At 51.2% G+C, this 23388-nt stretch overlaps 1 protein-coding gene across 1 annotated transcript in view; it reads right to left on the bottom strand.

The window, feature by feature from the left end:
* The window catches only part of PLXNA2 (plexin A2), a 212660-nt gene that overhangs the window by 110441 nt on the left and 78831 nt on the right, over positions 1–23388 (bottom strand). Inside the window, exon 4 of the mRNA XM_059146058.1 lies at positions 7055–7189. Coding sequence (XP_059002041.1) covers positions 7055–7189 — 135 coding nt within the window. The remainder of the gene's footprint in view (positions 1–7054; positions 7190–23388) is intronic.

The following is a 23388-nucleotide window of genomic DNA, read 5'->3' as shown; positions in this document are numbered from 1 at the left end:
TTCGCTTATCCTCACTTTCCTAATCCGCAAACTCTGTAATTCTCCCCAAAGCCCCTCAGGCTCTGCCGCAGTCCAAGCCTGCTCACATTCTCTCCTCCCCCTGCCTCTCCGCCCAGGTCTCCCACCCCAGGGCAGAGGGAGGGCTCCTGTTACTGGGACCCCGGTGCCTTGTAAAAATACACCTTGGCACGCTCTGCCCGCACCCTGGGAAGCCTTATCGCCTGGACTAAACAAATGTGCACAATCAAAATAATAGTCTGAGATGTCAAAATAAATGAGCAGGAACATCTGGAAGTGTGGTTGCCTACATTTTTTCCTTTCCCTGCCTCAAGCATTTAGATGCCTTTGGGGTCTGGCAGCTGGTGGGGCGGGCTCCAGGTAGGAGACTCTTACTTCCGACTCACAATAGACCCTTTGAAAATGCTTATTTGGGGTCCTAGGTCCAGGTTTGCAGTAGGTAGGCCCTCCCCCAAATCAAGGAAACCCCAAATTAGCTCTCTGCTGAGCCGGGGCATAGGGCACATCCGGGGGTGGCACAGCGGAGTGGTGTGGCCCGGCCTTCCCTTCGTCCTCCACCCCCCCCCCCCCCCCCAGCACACACCTTCAACGGAGGCCCCTTAACCGAGAGCCAGGGAAGGGGTCTCTCCTGCCCATGAGCCCCTCAGAGAAGGATGGCTTCACAATCTTCCCAAATAATTTGTGTTTCCAAAGTTTTGCTTGCTCCAACTCTCTTGAATTACTTAAGGCGGGGGTAGTTAGAAGATCAGTTTCCTGTGTGTCTCTGCGGTCTAAGTCAGCCACGGCTCCACAGAGCCGAGGCGGGGCACCACGGAGGCCGGCCTTCCTTCTGAGGGGGCTGATTTATTATCACTGCAGGGACACTGCCCAGGAGAACCCCTTAAAATTGCGTGCCACTGTCTGGGCGATTTCCTGGCAGAGTGACCCTGTTCCTGGTGGATTCCCTCGCTGGCTTGCAGGAAGCACTTTCATTTAGGATCTTCGCAACCTTTAGCTAATCACCAGTAGGCTTTAAAGCCCCTGGCGCTTCCCTGTGAGCTTTGGGAAATCAGGCCAGTTCTGATGACTCTGGACTTGGGTATTGGGCGTTGCATGACACTAAAGTGGCAGCTCACCCACTCAGATGCCCCCTGGGCCTCCTTGTTCTCCTGTGGGGTCAGGATGGGTGATCCCTAAGGTCCTTACTGGCTCTGATGCTTTGTGTTTCCATGACCCTGGGTGTCAGGAAACCATGTATTTATCTTCCCTGAGTCTTGCCTCTCAAAGTGTGCTCATGGGCCATGGAATCAGAATCACCTGAGGTGACTGGCTGTGGAGAGGTGAAGGGGAAGGGAGGAGAGACAGCTCTGTGGCTTCTAAGGGTGTGTCTAAAGGGCGACATTTCTGCCTTACTTGTGGGAAGGCTCACTCTCTGAGTCCTGAGCTGCTGTGTCTGCCATGGTCTGCCACGCTCAAGAAGTTGGACTCTAGGGTTCACCGTGCTGTGAGGAAATCTTATGCCCCATGGAGACAACTTGTCTGAGGCACTCCGGTCAAAAGTCCCAGCTGAGCAGAGCCTTCTAGTTCCCAGACAGGAGAGGCTTCCAGAAGATTCTAGTCCCTAGAATTCTTAGCACCCCAAGTTATTTGTGTTGTAGAGAAGAGACAAGCCCTCTTCGATGCACCACGTCTGTGTCCCTGACTGACACAGCTTCGGAACATAATAAAATGTTTGTTTCACATCCCAGAATTCTGAAGTGGTTTGTTATATAGCAATAAGTGACCAGAACAGTGAGCTAGCTACAGACAAACACAAGGTCACTTGGAACTGGGGTCTGAGTGCCCACTACTCAGGGAATGGCAGCCCTACGTTTTGAGACCTGGTTTCCTTACCCGTAGAGGCCAGAAATGAAAAGCCCCATGGGTGGCCCTTTTTTGGCCCCATGTCCTCGAGTGCAACCAGACAGGACCCTGAGGACTTGGGGCCTGACCAACACTCAGGGTGCCCCTCCCTTCTCTCCATAGATGCCTGCATGACTGGCCTCCTGGGCCTCACATCTGGGCCCGGGGCTGCCTCTGCTTATATCAAGGGGAGTGGGACTGTTTAGTCTGCTGGGCACATTCCTGGATTTTTAAAATAAATAGCAGATTATGAGCGACTTAGCCTGATGCTGTCACTGGGCCAGGCCACAGGCTTCTGAGCCGTCCCTTAGGAGGGAGCGGCAGGAATGACAGGTTGGAGGTGTTTAACTTGGGAACTCTATCCCAGCCATAATTTAAGTGGAGAGGGTTCTAGCCTTCTCTGGGGTCCCAGAGAACTTCTAATAATATGACTGACAGAAGCAATGATGATAATAATTATATAGCACACTGAAGGCACTATGTGTCAGACACAACGGTTACCATTATTCGGCCCATTATACAGATGAAAAAACTGGGGGTTAGTGGTGTGAGATCTCAAAGCTGAATGTCTAGCAAGTGGCTGTGGGTTAAATGGAGATCAGTTTGATTCTCAGGCTCCAGCTCTTAAACACTACGCTATATTGCCTTCCCAGGCTCTGAAATAGACAGCTGCATCCCATGCCCCCACCCACCCGAAAACACACACACACACACACACACATGTGCACGTCCCACTGCCAGCCTTTCTGCTGTTCCCAAGGCCCTTTCCAGCCTGCAAGGAGCCATTCTCCACTGTGACTCCCTTTTTCCATTTCACCCTTCGCTGGATCATTTTATGCCTCTATTCCCTCTGCTAATTCAAACTAATTAAAGTATAAAATAGAATAATTGCTTCCATCCCCATACTCTTTCCCATCCACGTCGAGTACAGCGTTATATTCTTTATCCGGGAGTGGCCAACCTGACGAGTTGGGTGGAAACTGGAGCTATCAAGTTTCTTTTCATCTTCTCGCTCAGTTCTGCACTTGGCTTGTAGCCTGATTTCCCCTGGACTTGCTGTCTGACTTCCATTAGACATTGAGGAGACGGGAGAACTTGTATTCACATCCACAGCATCTGTCAATCTGCTGTTGAGGAAGCTGGGGCGGACTTTCTAGGGAAGAACCAGGCATCCTATCCGTGGGGCACCTGGGCAATTAGCAGGATTGGGAAATCAGTTCCCAAATGTTCCCCTGGGACTGGCCAGCCCTGGATCTATTAACAGTCCATTAACATTGGCTTGTTAGGCGGTGGCACCAGTGACCCAACACTTCTTACTAGTCCTATTTTTTAATTACGTGTAATTAACCGAGAGAGGGGGAGGGAGCGAGAATGAATGAGCTGTATGGGATCGTTCCAGTTCCGTGGGGAGATGCAAACTTTTCTAGGCAGAACTTGAGGCCAGAGACTGGGTTTACACTTCCAAGATGCCAAAGGTACAACAGGTGCTGTGTCTTGGGGAAGCAGCAGGGGGACAGAGAGACAAGAGGTGGGGATGAGGTGAGGGCCGGGATGACAGCAGGCTGCTCAGAGATTTACCAGAAAGTGAGGGGAATCCCCATCCCCATCCCCATGATGTCTTAGAAGGTCTCAGGTCTTCCAGAACCTCAGAAGTCTTAAATCATTGCCTCAAAACAGCAGTATGCTCATCCATAAACAGCCGGCATTTCTGCCTTCTCTGTCACCGTTCGGGGAGGAAGTTCACACGGATACCCACGGCCTCATACAACTCTTGTTTTAAAAGGTCCTCATTTGGGATACCTGGGTGGCTCAGTGGGTTAAGCCACTGTCTTCGGCTCAGGTCATGATCTCAAGGTCCTGGGATCGAGTCCCGCATCAGGCTCTCTGCTCAGCGGGGGGCCTGCTCCCCCCACCCCCTTTCGCTCTGCTGCCTCTCTGCCTACTTGTGATCTTTCTCTGTCAAAAAAAAAAAAAAAAAAAAATCTAAAAGTTCCTCATTTGGTCTAACCTCAGGCCTGTCTACTGTAGTTCTGGTGTTGTCTTCTGGAGATGGAGGAGAGTCTCAATCCCAACACCTTGGACAAGCCTCTTCAACAGGAAAGGGAGCCTAGAGTTAGATTTGTTAACTGTGTCTCTGAAAGGGAGGAAACTGAGTCTGTGAGAACTCAAAAATCTAGGCCCCCTAGTTCGTCAGATGCAGGCCCAGACTAGAACATGGAGCTCCAGGCTTAGCCCGAGGCCTACTGGCTGTAGCCCACAGCCACTTCACTTCCCCTTCATCGTCAATCATGGTCACCACCCTCCTGAGGTGGAATCGTAAAGGCCTGAGAGCCAGAAGGGGCCCTACGAAAGCTCAGTGACCCAGGGTCTATGTGGCATGTGAGATCATGGGAGAGAAACTCCCTTCTGCTGAGCAGAGTCTCTGCTGAACCTCACACTGACCCCGGTGAGACACAGTGAGGCTGAGCGACTGGTTTAAGGCCACGTGGCTATGGACTGTTGAGACAGGATCCAAATCAGAGCTTCAGACTTCAGAGACAATCTTATTATCTGAAGCGACTTCTCTATTTCATGACCAGGGAGAGGATCATGCTTCCAGATCTAGCCACAACTGGACCAGACCCCTAAGCCATCGGACTCCATCTTCATCAGCTCCCGTGAAAGTGCTTCTTGAAGGATGTGAGTACCCCATACTCAGAGTTGCTCGGGCTCAGACAGATGGGCCCCCTGAGCTGTTCTTGGCCCTCATCCCTGGGACCATCCCCAGGTGAAATTACCTTGCTACCCATTTCTACACAATTTACAGCTCTCAGGGTGACAGGTCTCAGAGCTCAGCTACAAATCCCCCTTAGACGTTGCCCACAGATCACAGCCCCACCTGGCATGGGGAGCTCTCTTGGCTAATATCTCACCTGCCTGGAGACAGCCCCATTAACCCCAAGTTCTTCCCATAGCTGCTCAGTGGGACCAGCTACTACGGAAGCCCTGTGTTTGGGGCAGACAGCACAAGAACGGCACAGCAGCAGCAGAAAATGAGAACAAAGGCCAGGACACTTTGAGATACGTTATGCAGACCCTTGGTTGGGCCAGGGCTGATGCTCTCGGAGGTGACACTAGATACGATCTCAGGAGGTCATCCTATTCCCCAAAGGCCACTTGTTAGGCTCCAGCTCAGGCCCAGGCCCTTCTCCTCTGGCCACATTTTGAATGTAATTCCAGAAAAGATCCCATTTGAGAAACAGATATGCAGCCAAAATCTGAGCCTAGGCATCTTCTCAGTTCTCCTAAGGCCTCACTGGTCACTTCTGCTTGCTGTCAATGCTTTTCCACCACGCTGGGCTCAGAGAGCCCAAGAAAAGAGTTTTTACCAAAAGTTACCTTCCTGGTCCTCAGGCATACATAACGTGTTCTGAAAATATCACATTTTATGGATCTGCTGGATCCTTCTGACCATGATTTATCCACCTCTCTGGACTGCCATGAATCCATCCATCCCTCTGTCTGATTATTATCCTGCAGAAGCATCTAGAATGGTATTCACCAAATGTTGACATGGTGTTACATTTTGGGAAGACCCGTCTGGGTACTCATTGCTATTTTCTTTTCTGTATGTATTGCCGGAATTTGCATGGTGAGCATCCACCGTTTCTGTTTAAGAAATAACCTTATGTCTATAAATAGAAAAGAATAGGGAAAAAAGGCAGAATATTTATAGGCTTCAGTGGGATGTTACAGATAACTGGCTACGTGTCTCCCTCGTAAGACTGTAAACAACCTGAGGGTAGAGGTCAAGTCCCCTTCCTTTTGATGCTTTCCCAGCACATCGTTCCCGATAAATATATTCCCAATCATGGGCTTTGTTAGGGCCCACGGACTGTTTTATTAGAATGAGACATCAATGTTTATTTCCGAGACTGTCTTCCCCATCCTAGGTTAGGCTAAGCCTCCTCCAGCTTCACCCAATTCCCATCTGCCCCTGTTTATGCCTCAACTGCAGGGGCCATATGAAAGAAGGTAAAAAGGCAGGTGGGTTCAAGGGGGTCTGGATAAAATTTGCATGCAATCTGCATGTGATTTGTGTCATCTGTTCTCAAGAAGTAATTTTTGAGTTAGAGCTGCGTCACTGCTTCCCTCAGTGCAGTTATGTGCCCATTGGTCGCTGCCTTCCTCCCTCCACTCTCCCCTCATTCCCGGATTCAGCATTCTTATATTCAAAAAAAAAAAAAAAAAAAGAGGAAAAGAACTTTGGGCAAGGTGGGATTCACCAAGTACACCGGGAATCTTTGCAGTGTATTTGGGACGACAAACACTCAGGAGCTGGGAGGTACCTCGTGAACGCTCACTGGTCCTCCAGCCCAGCATCTTTGTCTAGCCGAGTCAATGCCAAGACCAGCGTCCCGCTGAACAGCAGTAGACCCACTGACTGAAGGACTGGCAGATACCAGCCTTTCTGAAGGTCTTTGCTTTGCTTTCTGCATCACCATTAATATGTGAATGCTCCATTCCCCATCCCCCCACCACCTTGCCCATCACCGTGGCTATCCCGCATTTACCTTCTCTTTGCTCACACATATTCAGAGCAGATACACTCAGGGGGGAATCATGTTTCATCAGAGAAGGTGAGGACCCTGCCCAGTGGTTACCGCGCAGAGGGTAGAAATCTGTTTCTCAGGCCAACTCTGGCTTCCCAGAGCTGGCCAGCTTCTACTGGCATCAGTCTATGACTCAGGCCAAGATTTTTATCTCCTTCTGGGGCCCCATCTTGGGTCTGTCTCTCCCAGGATCAGGCCTAGCCAGGAGGCCTGGATTATTTACACTTCTTTGGCTCCCTCGAGCAGCAGACTCTGTGGACCCGGGAGCTGTAAATCTACCCCCTAATCACACCAAGCTGCTTCGTGCAGTCTGGCCCGTTCTTGCGGGGCTGTTCATCACGCACTGAGACAGGGGCTGTGGCCTGGAGAGAAGCCTCCGGGAAGTGGCTGGCCCCAGTTGCTTCTCTCTGGCTCCCTGTGAAAGCCTCCAAGGACTCTGCCTGTCCCTGGACCCTGAGTCGCAAGCCCAGCGGACCCCCTGGTTAGATGAACAGTTTCTGACCAAAGGTCACAAGTTATCAGTTACTCCTGGGCTTTGAAAAGAGGGACGGGTGGGCCCTTACCTGTCTTTCAGACATGATGTATAGGTAACGCTCATCAACGGAGAAGGCCATGTCCCGGAGGATGGGGCTCCCGTCTTTGAGTACGGAGACCATCTCGTACTGGACCCCTCCATGGGGGGGACCATCGGCTCGAATCTGTAAAGGAAACAAGGCATCCTCAGCATCGGTACTCAGCCGTCCCCCAGGGGATTACCTGCTTTGGCCTAGAGCAGGTCCTTTTACCGAAGATAATTCCCCCCACCCTATCCCTACTTGCTACTTTGAACCAGAATTGGCTTCAGGGAAGGTAGAGGTGCTTCTCAGTTCAAACAGCCCAGCTTCCAGGTCTGGGATTTCTGATGGTGGGTTCTTTTGTGTGTGCGTATGTGTCCTTAGGAACAATTCTGAATATCCCAATGTGGTTATTGTGTCGTGTGTCTACATATATTTACAGCATGGTGTGGAGGGTGTGTGTGTGAGTGTGTGCTTGTGCACACTGATTGGTGTTTAGGGTTGGGGAGTCAACATCTGCTTACAGTGTTTCTGCCTCGGGCGGGCGAGGAAGAATGGTTCCACAATCCCATAAAAGATCAGAAAGCTGGTCATCAAGAGACTCAAGATTTTAGAATCTCAAGAGGGTCTTTCTGCCCCCAAACATATCCCTGCATGTGTGCAGATTCACCCTGGGATTCTGGAGAGCCAAAAATCCTGGCTCAGACTCTCAGAGCCCAGCTCTGGATAATAAGTCAGAAAGAAAGGACTCAGACACCATCAAGTTCACTGCTTCTCAGCCCTGCCTGCACTTGGGAATTATCTCGGGAGTTTTAAAAGATATGAATGCCAGGGCTGGATCCATTAATCAGAACCTCTGTGGGTGTGGCCTGGGTGTCTTCTTGGGGATTCAAAGCTCCCCAGGTGAATCTGATGAGTGGCCAGGGTCAAGAAGCAGAGATGGAGTCCAGTGGTTTTCAAGGCTGCGTGCCTTGAGAATCATCTCAAGGTGGGGGTAGGGGCAGCACGGGCTGGGGGGCGGAGTTTGGGGGCTTGGGAAAATGCATTGCTGAGCCCGCCCCTGGAGTTTCTGATTCAGCGGAAATGAGGCTTGAGAATTCTCACGTCTAACAAATTCCCGGGTGATGTGGAGGCTGCTGGTCTGGGGGTTCGTGAGGGCTAGTCTAAGCTCTGCAAAGACAATCCCTAAGGTCATACAAAAAACTGGCATCCAGGAGTCCTCGATTTGAATATGCTCCTGCCTTCCCGTTTCTTGTTCCCAATATAGCAGCTGACCGTTGAACAAATAATCCCCAGCCTGGTTTGTTGTCTCTGTCCTCTGCCCATCTGAACCCCCTCAAGCTTGAGCCCTATTTCCTTCGTGAAGCCTTCCCTAATCTCTCCACCGTACTAATTGCTCATCACCCTGATGCCTTTTTTCCCCCTACCATTTTGTCTTAGGATTATAATCAATTGATCTGTTCATTGTGTATGTACTTGCTACTGTGTATTGACAACCCACTCACATTGTTCTCTAATTGGCTCACACGTGCATAAGTCTGTCAACACTGCGAGGGCAAGGATGCGTTTTCTATTTCTCTAACAACCCTCTGAGGACGAGAATGGGTTCGGGAACCTGGCTGGTGATGGATAAGATGGGATGCTTGAGAAATACTTGTTGAAAGGACATGAACTAGGAACCAGGTGATGAAGTCTCATGAACTCTAGCGCTAAGTCAAAGTGAGGTCAAAAGGCATTTTCTCTGGAAGATTGTAGGATTCAGGCCGCCCACCCCCTCACATTCCCTTTCAATTTTCTCTCGTACTTCTAACCACGGCCTTTCCTCTCCCACCACACCAGGAGTTCCTGAGGGGCAAGGACCAGGACTTACTCATCCCAAGGGCCAAGCTTGGTGCCTGACGCCACAATAAATTCCTCTTTGCCTTTTCTCTGCCAGCTAGTAGCTCTTGCATCCGGGGAAGGGTTTGGGGGGGGTCATTTAATTCATTCTCAGAGAGTGGAGGAAGACTCTGGGGTCAGCAGTGATGTCACGAGGCTGAGGTTATTACCCTCTACCCCAGCGCAACTATGATTACGAACTCAAGCAGAGGGAAAGGTCTCTACCTGGAAGAATGCCTCACAATTAAAAAGGTTCCCCTTAACATCTGAAATAGCTTTCTCTCTTAGATGGACCGATCTGAAATTTCCTTGAGGTCCTTCTAGAAATTCAGCAGTTTTTAGTCAAAAAAGTTCCTGGGCTATTGCAGACAGTAAAGAAAAGACATGAGGGTCATGGCTTCCTGCTGGTTTGACCTCAGTGTACTGTCTCCATTATATGGGGGAGTTCGGGCTCTGTTTCTTCCTCTGAAGGGGAAATGGGCCAGTGCTTCTCATCACCCTCCCTACGACAGCCACTCTTCTTCAGGGAGATTTAAGTCTCCTCAAGCTACCGGCTCTGCCCTAGGAGCTGTGGAACCAGTAACCCCCCTCAGGCCCGGCCCAAGATCTCCCCTCCTGGAGAGGCATGTTAACCTTCTGCCAGTTGGGGCAGCCTCCACCCCATGAACCCGGGCACCCGCCTGCCTCCCTGGCAGGGTCTGGACACAAAGTCCAAAGGGGGAATGCCACAAGTCTGGCCTTCCCTCTGTGGTCCCTGAGACGAGATGGTACCCAGGGCCAGATTAGAGCTGGAATCAAATCAAAGTCAACTTATCATCACACACTCTGCTGCGTTCCACTTAGGACCAATCCCAGCCACTAACTTTTTCCTGAATCAGAGATCTACGTAGGGGTTTTTTTTTTTTTTCTTCCATCTGCAACCCCAATCTTTTAACAAAGCAGTTGAAGGCAGAATCAAACCTACATAACTCTCAAACGTCAAAGCTAAAACCAAACCAGAACAGAAACTGTTCCTGGTATTGAACCTGAACTAAGCGATCCTATTTCATTCAGTCTAAATCTCTGGAGGGAAGAGCACTATTGCCTCCCCACTTACTCCCTCATCCCATGTTAACTGCCTCCAGCTTGTGTAACCCTCCGAGACATCTGCGGGAGGGCAGAGAAGATGGAGGATGGGGCCAGGAGGGGGGGCGTCAAGGGCACAAGTTGGGGGCGGCGTCTGGCAGGCAGTGGCCGGAGAGACCAGGTGGGCAGAGTGTAGGTTTGGGACACAGGGTTCCCGGGTTTCTGTTCAAACTCTGGGCCTGGGCTTGAGTTCTGCCTAATGGTACAGTTTGCGTTCAGATCCCTCCCACGAGCCTCAGTTTTCCCTTCTGGATAACAGGCCATGGTGATCTGCTCAGTGCCGGCCAGAGGAGAACCACTGTAGCATGTGCTAGAACTATAAGGACTTTGGAGCTCACCTCACCTAAGCTCTTCCGCTCCAGGCTCGCAGCTGGCCAGTGGTGGAACCGGGGCTCAACCCGGCTGTAGCCTGTGTGGCCCAGAGGAGAGCACATGGCGGATGGAGACAGCACACACTGGGGACAAGGGTCCTGCCGCAGGGCAAGCACATGGTTTCCCAGACTGCTCTGCCTCGGAGAGAAAGTTCTGAGGTTCAAAGTTGTCTCCACCCTTGCCAGACACAGGATGGTAGTGGTAGGGGCTGGTCCTAAGCCAAGGTGGGATTTTTAAATCCAATGAATCACATCTATTTGGTGTGGTCCCAGAAGAGCTAAAGTGTGGTGGCACAGTTTTCAGCTTTTCAGCTTGTGTCCCCAGGGCCAGGTTTCAATGACCACAAGGTCAACAATGGACCTTGGTCACGAACCAATCCAAGAGAAGGGGGTCTACAGCCCGAGCTGCACAGGGCAGCGGAGGAGCTGGGACAGAGAAGGGAGGCGACATGCTCGGGGGCAGGAGAGTCACCTGAACATGACTTTTGAGTTGGGCTCCTCCTCTTCTGAGAGGGCCTGGCCTCAGTGGACATGCAGAAACTACAGAGGCCATTTTGGTTGGACAAAGCTCATGAGGTAGGATAAGAGGGCCAGCCGGAGGGGGACAGTCTTTATTGAAACTGGCGAAAGATAGAAGGTGCCCACACCGTTGTGCAAGGAGATCCAGGCTGGTAAGAACTCCTGCTGCGTAGAGCGCTCACTGTGAGACTGAGTGGCTATAGGACCCTGCGACCTTCTCAGGAGGGTTTTGAACACAGGATTACTTCTTTTGCTTCATGGTTTGACATGGCCCTACCTGAAGGCAGTAGCACAGACCTAGTGAATTTTCGAAGGGCCCCGTTTGCCTCAAGAACTTACAACAGCTACCCTCCTATTGCTCTTACAGTGTGCCAAGTGCTGTCGAAAGTGCTTAACAAAAATCAACTCTCTTATCCTTGCAAGTACCTCTGAGGTAAATGTTCTTATTATTCCCATATTACAGATAGGAAATTTGAGGCCTGGGGGGATTCAGTGGCATTCCCAAGATCGCACAGCTAAAGAGTGACAGAGAAGGGAGTCCCACACACAGCGGGACTTCTCAGGTGCTCTGCAACCCTCTTAGGAGAGGATACTAAGGGGCAAACGAGCTGTTCATCACCGCCAGAAGAACAGACAGAACAGATGGGAGAGACAGAAAGTCCCAGCTCTCCCCTCCCCCACACGTCCTCTTTCAGACCCCAAGGTCCAGGCAAGGCAATCACCCATTGCCTGGAGTCGACCATAAACTCGGAACCTAATTTTCAGGAATCTTCATTGGGAGGCGAAAAGTCAGTTTATCAGGGTCGTTTGTGGGGTGGCGAAATGCGAGGTGCAGCCCAGGGGAGGGTGACTGCTGGGCCCTCCGGCTGGGGAGGGGCCTCCGCTAAGTGAGAAGGAAATAGTAATCCCATTAGTGCCTTGCTTTAAACCACAGCTAGGCCTGTGCAGAAATTAATGACAGCCTCTGGAACGTCCAATTCAAATCAGCATATCCAATTCCAATTAACTAGCTTACCTGTAGGCCTCTCCAAACCCTTTTTCTTGGGCATCAATTTTGTCTATAGTTAGCTCTAAATTATGGACCCCCTGCCTGGGATTTGTCACCCTAATGTCACTTTATTAGTAGTACTGGCAGCATAAATAGTAATGTTATTTATTTATTTATTTATTTACTTGGCAAGAGTTGCTGAAAACCAGTTGGGAATCTTCTTCTTGGGCCCTCCCGGTAGGAAACAGATTGGTTGGAGAGGTGTCACCGCGCAGAGGGAGGCACCAGTTGGTGTCTGGAGGACCGGGATCTAACCCCAGCCTTCTCATTAAAGGCCTATGTGACTTCAGATAAGTCACCTCCCTTGTTTGTGTAATAGTTTCTGTAACGGCCAAAGGAGGTGGGAACTCCTGTCCTTATGAGCACAAAAAGGATGCTAGGAGAGTGAAATGAGTTATTAGCTATGACTTTCAGGACTGTCCAATATCCGTTTATGACACTTCTGCTGTGAGCCAGGTCTGCGCTCGGCGCTGGGGATGCTACGGGACAGGATCCCCTTGGGAAACCCCAGGAGCTGGAAATGGACAAGCCGACCAGTCTTCAGGAACACGCGGTTTAGCCCTTGTGAGAGGAGTTGGCAGGGGGAGGGGGTGGCAGGCAGGGGGGCTAACGCCCCCAGGAGGCTGGGGCGTGAGGGAGGCCCTGAGCAGAAGGCTTCCTGGGGGAGGTGGTGCCTGAACGGCTGAGCAGGGGTGGAGATGTGAGTGCTTTGGCTCATTTCAAGTGTGATGTCAGTATAAGCGTGTTATTGTTATGTCTGAGCCCAGATTTCTTGGAAACTTGGTCTCTCTGACCTGAGCGCCTGGAGAGGATGAGACTCTTGACGTGCATTTATTGAGGGCTTGTCCTTTTACATCGGAAAAGTCACTTTGGAAGACACCTATATTACTTGATTTTATCTCTTTCTCAGGAATCAGGGCTCTCGTACTATATGAATGTGTGGGGGTTTGCGTACACATACACACATACGTAAACGTTTAGACAGGGGAGAGGTGGGGCAGGCCTGGTGCTGCTCAGACTGAACTTGGGGGTGAGTTAATGAGCGAGTGTATCTGCAGCTGCCTTTAGTGCTGCACGAGAGGATTCAAGCTGAAGTTTATTTTTGTAGAGCTTCATGACCCGAATTATTTATAGATTGAAGCCTTTGGTATATTCAACTCCGAGATGCTTCCTCCTTCTCCGCTGCGTATGCAAGCATGCACGCGCACACACACATGCACACAGAGGCAGCAGCGCCTCCCAGGCTGCTTCTGTCTGCCCCTTCCCCAGAGCTCTGCAAGGATGAACTAACCATGCAGACTCCCAGCCAGGGAGGCCGAGGATCCCTGGAGGGATCCCGGCCCTGAATGCTGAGACAACTGAGAGGGACACTGGAGCCAGGGAAACTCAGCCTTTGGGTCACAGGGAACCAGGAGAGTAGAGGTGGAGAAAGACAAGGCCAAGGACCCCTCCTGGCCCTGAAAAGGAAGAAGGTCACTAAGATAGGCTAACCTTTGTGAATTTTGCACCCCTACCTGGTGCATGCAGGTGCATACACACACAGACACACACACACCCTACAACACATATGCAGATGGTTCTAGAACTGGTCCCAGGTGAGTTGTCGGTTAGTCACTGGGCTTTGACACTGGAGATTGACATTTCCATGTACAATTACTTCTATTTCTGTGCATGTTGGGAATCTGCCCTAGATATTAAACTGGTGGGAGGGCGGGTGATCTGGCAGAGGGTTTCATGTTCTAGAGGCTCCTGGATTTCATCCTTCTTGGAAGGCTAAGCCATGGAAGGCTTTCTCCTGGAATGTGGGGAGGGGTTCCTGAGAGAAACCGTTGGTTCTCTGGACTTCCGCATCTCGGAACAGTGAGAATTAAGAGCCTGGTTTATGATGGGTGATGTAGTGAATATTTCCTGAGCAGTGACTAGAAGTGTTCAGAGATCAGGCTGAGGGGGTTGGCTGCAGTAAGGGTCTCTTCTCCTAAATCTTGGCTTCATTGCTCCTCATCGGCCAGGGCTGGATGGCCACATGACCACTGATCCACGTGGCCCCACAGAACTGAGAAGGGTAGCCTCTGCTTCAGACCTTCCTGTGTTTAAGGACCAACTGCACTTCAAAAGGGCACCAACTTCCTTATCCCAGGGGCCTCTCCCTTTATGACTCAGCAGAGAGTGACATCAAGATCAAGAAGCAAAAGAACCCACTTCTTGGTTCTCCCTCTGTCAGGGAGGGTTTTGAGCTCCCAGGCCAAGGATAGGGCAGGAGCTTAACACAGGTGCCTGTGATGGGCATTTGGGAGTGTGGGGCTCTGGCCTTGGACCAGCCCCACCTTGCAACGCTGCTCCAGCTCAGACTCCGCCAGTTAGGAGGATCCGGGAACCAGAAGAAGTTGCCAGGGGCAGCGGAAGCACTTGATTGTTCTGGGAAACAATACGATAAACACTGGCGAGGGACAGCTGAAGCATTAAACAGCCACAGCCGAAATCACATCACACAGCAGCAAAGCAATAACTCACAGGGAGCGCACAGAGTTGGGGGGGGGGTGCATGGAGGGGTTGGGGGGAGGAATTAATAAAGAATAATGAGCAACCTCTGCCAAATCGAAATCTCTGTTTACTTGAAGCTCCAGCTACGTGAGGCTCTCAGAATCCCCATTTGAGGTGCCACACACAAGTTCCTTGCCTGGGGATGCCCTGCCTGGCTTAGGATAGCATCTACCCTTTAAGAGTTTTGGACTGGGAATGATTTGGAAGCACCTCTTTGGGCCCACCGGGAGGGCGATGCAGGCTTCCTGGCCAAGCTTTGGAAGGGGGTGTGGTGAGAATCACCACAGAAGGATCAGGCAGATTCTCCTCATCTCAGTGAGAATCAGGCAGACTGATACCCAGGTAAACTGCCTTGGAAATGCCCTGCCCGCAGCAAAGGAGCACTTTCTGGGACTGAACACAGGCGGCTTCTGAATCGCTTATCTCCCTTTATCAGTGTGGTTCAACGTATTTACTGAACAACGATCGAACATGTCAACCCAAGTGCAAAAGGCTGGGGGTATAAACATGAAGTGATCTTGAACACCGGGAAGTCAGACTCCCCAATTCACAGAACAAGAAACATTAAGAGTGGAGAGCAAGTTAGGGACAGAGCCAAGCTCAAAGCGGAGTCTGCCTGATTCCAAAGCCTGTACTCTGTCTCTTTCATGAGGCTCCCTCTGGGGCCTCGCTTTTCCCTAAATCAAACAAGAGGACAATACCTGCACTGGGACTAAAAATTACATCTAAAAAGTGCTCAGTGCCCCTGGAGATAAGTCCTGGGGGACACAATAGATCATATAGCTGTCTCCTCCACTATGACAAAGGAGGACACTTGCAGTTTGGAAAAAGAGCAAAGGGTGGGGCGTTTAAGAGGGTTATTACCCTCTTTAATTAACTCATTCTTTTCAATGGCTAAAATTGCTCTGCATTTTATAATCTGGAATAGTAATCTCTGCCTTTCATGAACACCGAGGATGACATTTAAAGCTGTAAGGATGGGAAGGGAGGTCTAGACTTGTGAGCACAGCTATCTGACACGGGGCTTGTACCTGAACGCAGGAGGCTCCCTGAGATTTTAAAAGGAAGAGTCATTTGGAAAATGCATGGGGCTTGCATACACCGTGGTGCAGAAAATGTGCGGTAACCGAGAGACTGGAGAGCACACCCACGCGGCCGGACTTCTCTTCCCATTGCTAACGGTCGAGGCCTGAGTCTTTATTGCCTCTTATCTGGGCTACAGCAATAACCTGAGAAATCTCCCTGCCTCCAGCATATTCCTGCTCTAATCTGTTCTACCAACACGGCCAGATTAATCTTCTTAAAACACTTATTTGATCCTGCCTTTTCTGTATGCAAAATCCTCAAATTTCAGGTGTTTGTAATTTTCTTTCTCTTGCTTATCTCACTTCTAATTTTTTTTTTTTTTTGTGATGAACATACACTACTTTTGGAATATGAAAGAAAGTAAATCATCGCATACACCCATGCACATGCACACAGAACGCCTTTAACTGCCCCCACTGATAATTTAGAAAAGCTCATGTCCCTTCCTTGCCATGCATGGGTCTAGCTAGCATGGCCTTCTCACCATTCTCTAGTTACGTCTCTGGGTTTTTGGTCATCATGTCTTGGCTTGACAATTTATTCTCCTTCCTAGATCCTAGCCATCCTTCAAGGCCTAACCCAAATGCCCCCTCCTCCAGGAAGCCCATCCTGATCTCTCCTTTGAACTCCCAGAGTCCCTAGCAAGTCTCTTGGCATGGTGATCTGTGAACACATGCAGTGATCTCTCCTAAGATTGTAAGTTCCTAGGAAACAGACACTTCTTGGGACAGTTTCATATGCTTTCCTGCATTCATTACTACTGTACACATAGTAGGGCTTGAATCACACCTGAGGATGGAATGAATGAGTCCCTGAAACTGGCTAGGAATGGAACATTAGCCACAGCTCCCATATATTTAACCCCTATGAGTGTTAGACATTGTGCTAAGGGCTCTCTACACGTCCTCTCATTAAATCTTCACCACAACCCTATTAGTCCCATGTTACAGATGAAGAAACAGAGGCACAGAAGTGTGAGGTGACATCAAGGTCACATAGCTGGTGGGCAGAAGAGCCACAATCTCAACTCTGTGAGGCCTTCGCTTTTCTAGGCCTCTGTTTCCCCATTTCTGGAAAATAATAAATGAAGAAAGAGAGAATCTGGCTTTGCACACCTTCCCCCTCCCTCCACCACATCTGGAAACTGACATGTAAAGACGCTGTACACGCTTCTGTTGAAGTGATCTCTTTGGCTCCCAGTGGACTACTAAGAGCTCTTGGGAAGAGAGCACTGCAAAGGCTTAAGGTGCTGCTGTATAAAGAACTCTGGGCCCACTCCGCTGGAGCTCGGCTGGCTTAAAGGCAAATGGAAAGCAAGGGTTAAATAAAGTGCAGAGATGGGCTCGGAGCTGGGGTCTGAGAAAGAGCATCAGAGGAGGAGGGAAAGGAAGTGGGGCCAGAAGGCCTCTATCCCCTGAAATCCCGAGACACCAGCACGGGGGTGCCCCTGTGCTCTGGTATGTCTGACTTCCCAGCAGAGCCCAAGGGCAGAACAGACAGCTGGGGGGAGGGTCTGGCTCTTTTAAAAGATTGTTTGACTAGCTGTCGTCTTCACACCTTTCCCCATCTCCCCTCCCAGGAGAAGGACTTTAATAATGAGCTGCTTCGTGACAACAGACCCCTAATTAATTCATTGCTATTCTTCTGGGGCTGGATCACTCTAATCAAGATGGGGTGGGGTGGGGGAGGCTGAGCAAGGGCTGTCTGATCTCCGTGGTTTGCCACTGACGGTCGCCGGACTCCCCCGCCTCGCTGCCCCTAGACCCTTCCCGGTCACCTTGTTCTCTCTCACTGGACACCTGCCTCTCCTCAGTGCCCAGCCCCCTCCTGGCACCGATGCCCCACAGCTGCGGGCACAGCGCCGGGAGGCAGCCCCTGCGGGGGGTTCATTACAATAGCACCGGTGGTGTCAGGACCCACAGCACAGGCGGAAGGAGAGGAGTGCCCAGCCTGGCAAGGGGCAAACTTTTACGGGCTTTCTCGGAGCACGAGCAGAATACCCAGCAGGCTCACGGGCAGCAAAGAGCAGCCCTGTCCTTCTTGCCAGCCTCCTCCCTCCTCCCGACCCAAGAGGCTTTCTCGTCCCAGGGTGCTCTGTGCTCCTGGAGTCTGGAGAGCCCACATCACCGCACCCAGGGAGTGGCCGCATTCGAGCAGTTCTGCGGAATTCTCTGCATGAGGACCTGAACAGACGCCCGAGACCAACACTGACAAGGAACGACTCTAGGGACATTTTGGAACAAAATAACCTTAAAAAAAACAAAAAACAAAAAAACAAAACCATAAAGCCAGATCACACTTGGAGGTGACAGAAACTAAAGGGCACACAGGTCTCCTCTCCAGCAGCCTCTTAGGTTTCTCAGTTTCCCTCCTAGATCATTCCAGCCCCACACTTCAATCTTCCCAGCTGACAGGTGCCGACCGTCCAGTCAGGGCTGACGTCTTCACTGGCTGGGGTGGAGGTGACATTGGGGGCACTCAGCCCAGGGACTTAATTCTCACTTTTCTCATCTGCAAAACCGGCAAAAACAATACTGGCTGCTTGAGGAGGCTGCGGAGGGGACAGATTAGATAAGGGATGGGAAGGCATCTGGGACCCTGGAAAAGGCTGCTGGGAGGTGAGGGATTTTGGCCGGATTTTCTTTGCATCCACAGACTTGGGTGGGACCAGGCCACCGAGAAAGATCAGGCAGGGAGGAAATTCTTCAGGGGCCCACTGGGGTAATCGGTCACCCCCACCTTCTGTCCTTTCCAAGGGAGTGAGCTGGGTGTTGCGGGGGTGGGGGGGTGGGGGGCAAGAGTGGGTGGAGGAAGGAATTGGAGGAGGAGGAAGGGAAGAGGGAGAAGGAGGAGCCAGGGGGGGAAGGGGGAGCAGAAGGAGGGGGACATGGAAGAGGAGAGGTGGAGGAGGAGGAGAGGTGGAGCGGGGGAGGGAGAGGAGGGGGGAGGGGAGGGGGAAGAGGATAAACGGAAGAGGAAGGAGGAGGAGGAGAAACAGGCAGAAAGGGAGAGGAGAGGGGGGAGGAGGGAATGGAGAAAAGGAGGGAGAGGAAGGAGGGGGGAGGAGGGAATGGAGAAAAGGAGGGAGAGGAAGGAGGGGGGAGGGGGGAATGGAGAAAAGGAGGGAGAGGAAGGAGGGGGGAGGAAAGGGAGGAGAAGAGGGGAGGGGGAGGACAGAGGGAGGGCAGGAGCGGAAGGGGGGGCGGAAGGAGCAGGAGCCCTTTGCCCCGTGGGCGTCCGTGGTCAGCTCGGGAGGGCAGCCTCCTGTGAGAGGGAGCGGTTTTGCGAGGGTCTCCACAGGACCTGTGCTGGGGACAGAGGGCCGAGGCCACTGGGGCCCAAAGGGGGATGGCAGCTTTCGGATTCAAACCCTTTGACGTTGTGAAAAGGAGAAAAGTGAGGGGGAGGCTCCAGGCTTTTCCCCACAGAGAGAAGGCCGCTGGGGCAAACCTACCCACTTCTAATCTGCTCCTTAAAAAGAGCTGGAAGGAGCTACGGCTCAGCTTTTGTGCGGAGTACTAAAGCATCCCCCTCGTCCGCCCCTCCCACGCCCCCACTCCTCTCTCCCTTTTTTTTTTTTTTTCTCTTAAAAGAGCGCTCCACCTCTCCAGGGACTGGAATCATTAACTGAACAGCACTTTGCCTCTCATAGCTTTTGACAATTTGGCAGTGAGCTGGAACGTACAGAGAAACTGCAAAGCAGCAGCTGGAGAGAGGGTGGGCAAGAGGGGTGTGTCCCGAGGACCCCAGCCTGCTGTGTGCCTGGCCCCTGGCCCTGCACCTGGAAGTCCTGCTCTGTGGCTCCCACTCTGTGGCTCTGGGGAGTGCTGGGTCCCCAGCTGTCAGGCAGGTGTGTGTGTGGGGGTCAAGCAGGGATCTTTGTGTGGCTTCACCCAGAGGCTGTGGGGTAGGGGGCGGGCTGGTTGCCTTCAATCCAGACAAGGTGCCTTACTGGCACCTGAGCCACCCTGTGACAAGCAGAGGAAGGGCACCTGAGGTTTGAGAAGGAAGCAGGAGCCTAAACAGGGACCTTGCAAGGCCGCTAACCCCAGGTGCCGTCCATTTGCCAAGAGGGAAAAAAAAATGATGAGAGAAAGGAGGGTCATGGTTCCCCAGTCAAGCTGTCGCAGAAGCGGAGTCAAGAAAGAGAGCGTTCTAGGGCCTCCTGGGAAAGAAGCTAGGTTAGAACATCTACGGAACTGGCTTTGAACAGTCCCAACCAGGAGAAAGCTGATGGTTTTGAGGGGATTTCTCAGCAAGGCTAGGGAGTCCCCAGGCATCCTGCTGAGGATGAGCAAACATCTTGTCTTCTCCTTGTCTTGCCCGTTGCTCCTCTCCCCACTGCTGGCAACGGAGCCTTATTTAGTATTCCTAGAATGGACTACAGTTACCACTTCCCAAGCACATACTCTGTGCTGAACAGGGCCCCTGGCGCCTTACCCAAAATATCTACTTTAATCTCCAAACCCATTCTGCTGATGAAGAAACTGGGGCTCGGATAGGTCAGGTAGCTTGCCTCGGATCACAACAGGTGGTAGAAAGAGATTTGAGCCTGGTTCAGTTTGCTTCTATGATCTTGTATTAAGCCACATGCTTCCTGAAAACGCATTCACCTTTGTCTTGTGTATGATGTTAACATCTTACTGTCCGTCATTTTAATGCCCTTATGCTGCTGCCTGAGCCCCTGTAAAAGTGCCAACAAAAATTATAAATTCCCAGATCTAGACGCTGAATCTCTATAGTTCATTTTACTCAACTTTTAGCAGAGTGCCAAGCACAATGGGGTGCTTAAAAAAATTGCATTCTATCCTTGCATCAAGTTACAGCCCCAGAAAGCCAAAGGCTTGGACGACAAAAGCTTAACCAGCAAGCTTCGCTTTCTTTATTGGCCTTATGTACTTGCCGTTCATTGTTGTTGCTCCATGAGAGGAATTCACTGGACGTCGACTGTTACATGGATACCGCAGTCTGGGCAGCCTGGGCGCGTCAGCAGGAGTTAATACCAGAAAATTGCCATGTAACAGATGCCCTGATTCTGATGTCAAACTTTTGTTCTGGTTTATATACATGGTCTCGCGTGATAGATCATTTCGAGAATGTAATTAATGTCTGGGCATCGTCTCTCCCGGAAAATAGGTACACGTCTTCCTATCTGAGAGTAAGGGTTTCTGGATCATCCCATTTTTCTTTTTGATTTGTCTACCAGGATACTCAGGCCAAATCTGGGGCTGGGTCCTGGTGCTTACATTCGCTTTATTGTTAGCATACTTATTTCTACTCCCCTCATGTGACTGGGATTTTCTAGTTCTGCGTGAGTTTCATTACATACCTTTGCCAAAGTTTTTATTATTGGGCTATCTATTTCCTTATTTGGAACGAAGTGGGATAGGAATACGTACAAATAATTACGCTCATGCTCTCACATGCTCTGTTGGCACCACGTGAACTTGTACTCTGTTGTAAATTGCTGTGATAAATTCTCAGGTCTCTGCACTGTGTGCCCATATTCTTTTGGTGTTGGCCAGGACGTTTCTGAGCAAAGGCCTGAACTACTCCTAGGATGGTTTAAATATAGATGCTGTTACGTTGGAAGAGAGGGAAGGAAGAGGGAGGTACCACTAAAAACTAAGAACCAGATTTCAATTTGCATTCTGCTGGGTTACTGAAATCCACAGATCTGCGATGGGTCTTGCCCACAGTAATGTTCTCCAACTGTGTGTAAAACGGAAGAATGAATAAACGAATTAGTGAATGAATGGTTTTCTGAGCCAAGAGATTCTCCTTGTAGGAGAGAAGGCAAGGACTGTTCGGCAGAAAGCCCCATCTTCAGGCCACAGAAGAAACTCAAGCTCACTAGAAGCCCCGTGGAGGTCAAGCTCCCCACCTCCTCCTTGTCCTGGCCAGGTCAAGAGCATTTGTCACCTGCACTGTGTGTGGCAAAATGGGGTCAGTGTGCTGGACCCCAGAAGGAAGGGCGTGGGGAGAGGGGGAAGGAGGAAGGTAAGAGGGAAGCCTGTTTCTGCTGCCTTTCTGTGCTTGCCTCTGAAGGAGAGCGCGGCCCACAGCAACGGACAGATGTCTGTCTGTCTGTCTTGCCTGGCCATCTCCTTTTACCTCTAATCTTCCATCTCCTCCTGGTCCTTCTTGTGCTTCTCCTGCCAATTCCTGTTTCTGCTCATCTGTTATCTCCGTGTCTGTCTCTCTGCCTCTCACCCTCTCTTTGGCATACGTGCACACACACATCCCTCTCCCAGGTCCCCCAGCAAGAAGCTCTCCTTCTGCCCTCATCTCTCAGACTCCAGAGACAGTCAGGAGGAGAAGGTACCAGAGCCTGGGACACTCCCACCTTCCTCACCGACCTGTGTCCCAGCTTAGACTCCAACTCTAATCCCAGTGGCCTTGCCAACATCGGTTGGGCTAATTTTTTCCTATAATTAGAAGGGAACCCCCCCCAATTCCATCTCTAATCCCAGATAATTAGCTCTCTGATTGCCAGTGTGGGGCAGGAAACCTCTTGTTTGGAGAGGGATTTTGGACAGACAGATTAGGCAAACACAGTGCAGGAAGCTGCCCTGGGAGACGGCTGTTCACAAAGTTTGTTGTTGAAAGAGGTTTGTGGTGGGTATGGGGCCTGTTTCCCGCCTGGTGAGCCAAGCTGCCTCGGACCCTGTCAGGTTCTCCAACAAATGGGTATATCTCTCCCCAGCCTGCAGGCTCCTCCCTATAGTGGGCCCGTCTCCAACATATCACGCCAAGGGGATTTTCAGGGAGGGGATTCCTTCTGCTCTTGGAGGACACTGTGTGTCTCTGCATGGGGGAGGGAGGGACAGCCCCAGAGGTGTCCACCCCCTCACACTGGACGGGTGGCAGTCAAAGGTTAATACAAGCTAGTAGGTGCTAAGTCTGCCATGACTCCTACTGACCCAGGGAGTAGGAGACATGCCAGCAAAATGGGAGAAATAAATCTCTCTCTTCCAGGATTTGAGGAGGAGTCCTCAGAATGAGGCTGAGGCCTGCTGAGGCTGGCACGTTGCAGGGTCATATGCTCTGCAGACAATGTGCGTTGGTAAGGACATTTCATGTTGTTTGTCTGTCATCTAAATTTTCCTTCTCTGATCCTCACAATCATCCTGTCGGGGTGGGGATCCTATGATAGAAGAAAAAAAACTGAGTCCTTGAGAAAGCAAGGTCACAAAGCAAATCATCGTGGCCTGGCTGAGGGTAAGGCTCCGGGCTCCAGGCAGCTGTTGGTCCCTGTTCTTTGCACGTCTTCCAGCTGCGAGATCTTTCCATTGTGAGTTTGGGCATTTATTTAGGATGTCAGAGTGATGGGAGATTTGGGACACCGATATCCAGGGAGATAGATCTAGGACTCTGACAGCCAAGGCGGTGGGGGTCAACTTCATGAAGACTCTGAAAGCCCAGCGCGACCATAACACCCACTCAAACTTTTTCCTGATGCACAACGGGGCTGGCATTCTCGGGCCGCCTGAATAACCCTGGTGTGGAGAACTCGGAGGCTTTTTTCCCCTCTTTTCTTCAGCAATCCTCTGAGCCCTCAGATTAGCTTCTGAGAGGAAGGGTCAGGAATTGAAGCTGGGGCCGGTGCATGGGGGACCTGTGCTTTCAGGGCTGGAACAACAGGGGCTGTGGGCTGGCACCTGGGGGATGTGCCCAGCCTGCTGGGGGAGGCGCCTGGCCCTGCTTCCCCCCACTGCGGCCGCTCCAGTGAGCTCAGAGCAGGGGGCAGGGAGGCAGGCCATGGATGGGTTCCA

Source organism: Mustela lutreola, chromosome 14 (genome assembly GCF_030435805.1).
Source record: "Mustela lutreola isolate mMusLut2 chromosome 14, mMusLut2.pri, whole genome shotgun sequence".
NCBI classification, from domain to species: Eukaryota; Metazoa; Chordata; class Mammalia; order Carnivora; family Mustelidae; genus Mustela; species Mustela lutreola.
The sequence above is the reverse complement of the archived record's forward strand: the minus strand, read 5'-3'. Positions and strand labels throughout refer to the sequence as shown.